Source organism: Camponotus floridanus, unplaced genomic scaffold (genome assembly GCF_003227725.1).
Source record: "Camponotus floridanus strain SB8 unplaced genomic scaffold, Cflo_v7.5 scaffold82, whole genome shotgun sequence".
Taxonomy (NCBI): Eukaryota; Metazoa; Arthropoda; class Insecta; order Hymenoptera; family Formicidae; genus Camponotus; species Camponotus floridanus.
The window spans coordinates 260921-263656 of record NW_020229852.1 but is presented as its reverse complement, the minus strand read 5'-3'; the positions used below and the strand labels follow the sequence as shown (position 1 = coordinate 263656).

The 2736-nt window shown below is 31.7% G+C and overlaps 1 protein-coding gene across 1 annotated transcript; it reads left to right on the top strand.

The window, feature by feature from the left end:
- Positions 1-768: 768 nt before the first annotated feature.
- On the top strand, positions 769-2407 carry LOC112639681 (protein ANTAGONIST OF LIKE HETEROCHROMATIN PROTEIN 1-like). Its single transcript, XM_025414519.1, has 4 exons — positions 769-1147; positions 1251-1600; positions 1680-1953; positions 2044-2407. Exons 1-4 carry the CDS (start codon positions 807-809, stop codon positions 2405-2407), a joined length of 1329 nt encoding a protein of 442 aa, XP_025270304.1. The 5' UTR covers positions 769-806.
- The last annotated feature ends 329 nt before the right edge of the window (positions 2408-2736 follow it).

The window sequence follows — 2736 nt, the reverse complement described above, 5'->3', positions numbered from 1 at the left end:
TGGCGTCTCACCTTTATCTTCAAAAATATACATTTTTCGGGCATAATAACTGGTTAAAAGAATTTCTAATTGTTCTTATCATTAAAACTCTTTGGAAAGGCGTTGTACATGCCCAGAACTATATGAAAATTATTTTAAAATAATCAGGACTCTCGAAAATCGACCGGCGTCTCACACGGAGAAAACGATATGGTTACCAAATACATAATTATGATTAGATGTAACCATAAAAAATTGTAATATTTGGTACAGCAATATGTGTGGTTGTCATATCCATATTGATTTAGTCATGTTGTCTATAGTTGAGATTACTACACTGTATGCAGGGTTGGGTAATAATTAGTTGATTAATTAAAAGTTAAAAAAAAGTTAAAAAGTTAATAATTTTTAACTCAACTTAGTTATTTTAAAAAGAGTTAACTTTTAACTTTAACTAGTTATTTTTAAAACACATAAACTTAAACTTATTAACTTTCCCCCCAAGTTCAAAATTTGACCAATGACGCAATAGCGTGATAGCGTGCTTTCTAAGGCCGGGTCTACAATAGGTGTAGTAAGCCTTTAGACTTAAGCTTTAAGCTTTAAGCTTGCTTTGAGCCATAAGCTTTAGTGTGGGTCCACAACCTTGCTTTAAGTGACGAAAGCTTTAAGCCGTAATCCGTATGCTTTAAGTCGCAAGATATAACCTTAAAGACAATAGTCCACAATATTTATACGTCTAATTCCATAACGCATAATGCATAATGTTTATTTTCTCGTAGATAAGTGTGTGCTTTCCTTAACCTTATTTACATTACAAAGGAATAATGCCGCAAATAATAAAATACAACAAACGAAAACGTTTATTTATCCTTGCGTGTGTTGGAAATATATTTATATTTGAACTCTATTTATATTTAAAGCGACTAAAAAAATTCAGTGGTCGGCGTTGGTGGGTGCACCCTTTAATTCTGGAGCGTGGGCAACTGGGAGCGTATGAGACTGTTTTTTTGAGATACAAACATACAGATCATGAAAAGTTTTTTCGATTTACGCGACTCACAGTTGAACAATTTGAAGAACTTTTAACAATCATCACAGATGATATTCAAAAACATAGTTATAGAGAGTTTTTAACTCCAGAATTTCGTTTAGCCATCACACTTAGGTATGTTGTATTCCATTTGTGACTACTTTTTTTGTATTATTTTGTTTTATTATTTTGTATTATTGTTTTTCATTTTGTTATTAAATTGTATATTGGTTTGTAGTTACTTAGCATCTGGCAATAGCATTGTTAGTTTATCAAACTATTGGAAGATAGGCAAGTCTACTGCATATGAGGTGATTCGAGAGACATGTGAAGCTATATGGAAGTGTTTGAAGAGTACTTATTTAGCACCACCTTCCACGATAGAATGGAAACGCATAGCAGATGGATACTGGTCAAGATGGAATTTACCAAACTGTTGTGGAGCTTTAGATGGGAAGCATATCAGATTACAATGTCCACCAAAATGTGGCTCCCAATTCTTCAATTATAAACAATATTTTAGCTTTGTATTGATGGCACTCTGTGACAGCAAATATTGCTTTACATGGATGGAAGTAGGAAATTATGGTACGTTGTAATATAGTATAAAATAACCTTTCTTTCTTAATTTGATTGTTTCTTATTAATAACTTCAACATTTTTTTAGGATCTCTTCCAGACAGCAGTATTTTCAGTTCCTCTGCATTTGGTATAGCCATGGAGGAAGGGTCTCTTAATTTCCCAGATCCAGAACGGTTGCCTGGTAGTAATGTGTTTGTTCCCTACTTTCTTGTTGGCGATGAAGCATTCCCATTACGCACCAACTTAATGAGACCATATCCAAGAAGAAATCTCCTAAGCGAGGCACATCGAATTTTTAATTACAGGCTATCTCGTGGAAGACTCACAATCGAGAATGCCTTTGGAATTTTGACATCAAGGTATTTCCATTAACATAATAGTATTGACAATGAACTATTATATAAAGACAAGTAACTCAATCATATTTATTTTTATTTTAATTCTAATAGGTGGCGAGTTTTACGCAACACTTTGGCTCACCATCCTCATAATAGTGAAAGCATTATTCTTGCCACAGTGTGTCTTCATAACTTTATTATGAAAAGAGAAGAACACCTGCAGGGATTCAAACAATATTGCCCACCTTCATATGTGGATCACGAAGATGACAGTTATAATCTAGTACCTGGTGAATGGCGGAGAGATCCTTTCTGTAACTACCTCCAGAATATTGGTCGATTAGGAGCAAACAGAGGTGCATTAGTTGCAACTCATCAGAGAGACACAATCGCAGAATATTTTTTGAGTGAGGAAGGGAAAGTGCCTTGGCAGTGGCAAACTATTTACAGAGGTTTTGATATAAATATGCCTTAGTTTCATTTGTAATAAAAAACAGTAAATAATATTTTATCATTATTATATTATAATAATTTATACATATATGTATATATATATATATATAGTTTATTTATAATGTATATTATAATACTTGTAGACATATTTTTATACTATTATTACTATATCTACATACTAAAATAAAAATCACAGTATATGTCAACACAAAGATTACTAATAATAGATATTAATTTTTATTACGAATTAACATTTCTAGTAAAAACAATTTTGTTCATTAGCAAAATAAATACTGTACTTTTGCATAATATAATGAAAAATTTTAAAAATTAGAAAAATTAATTAATCTT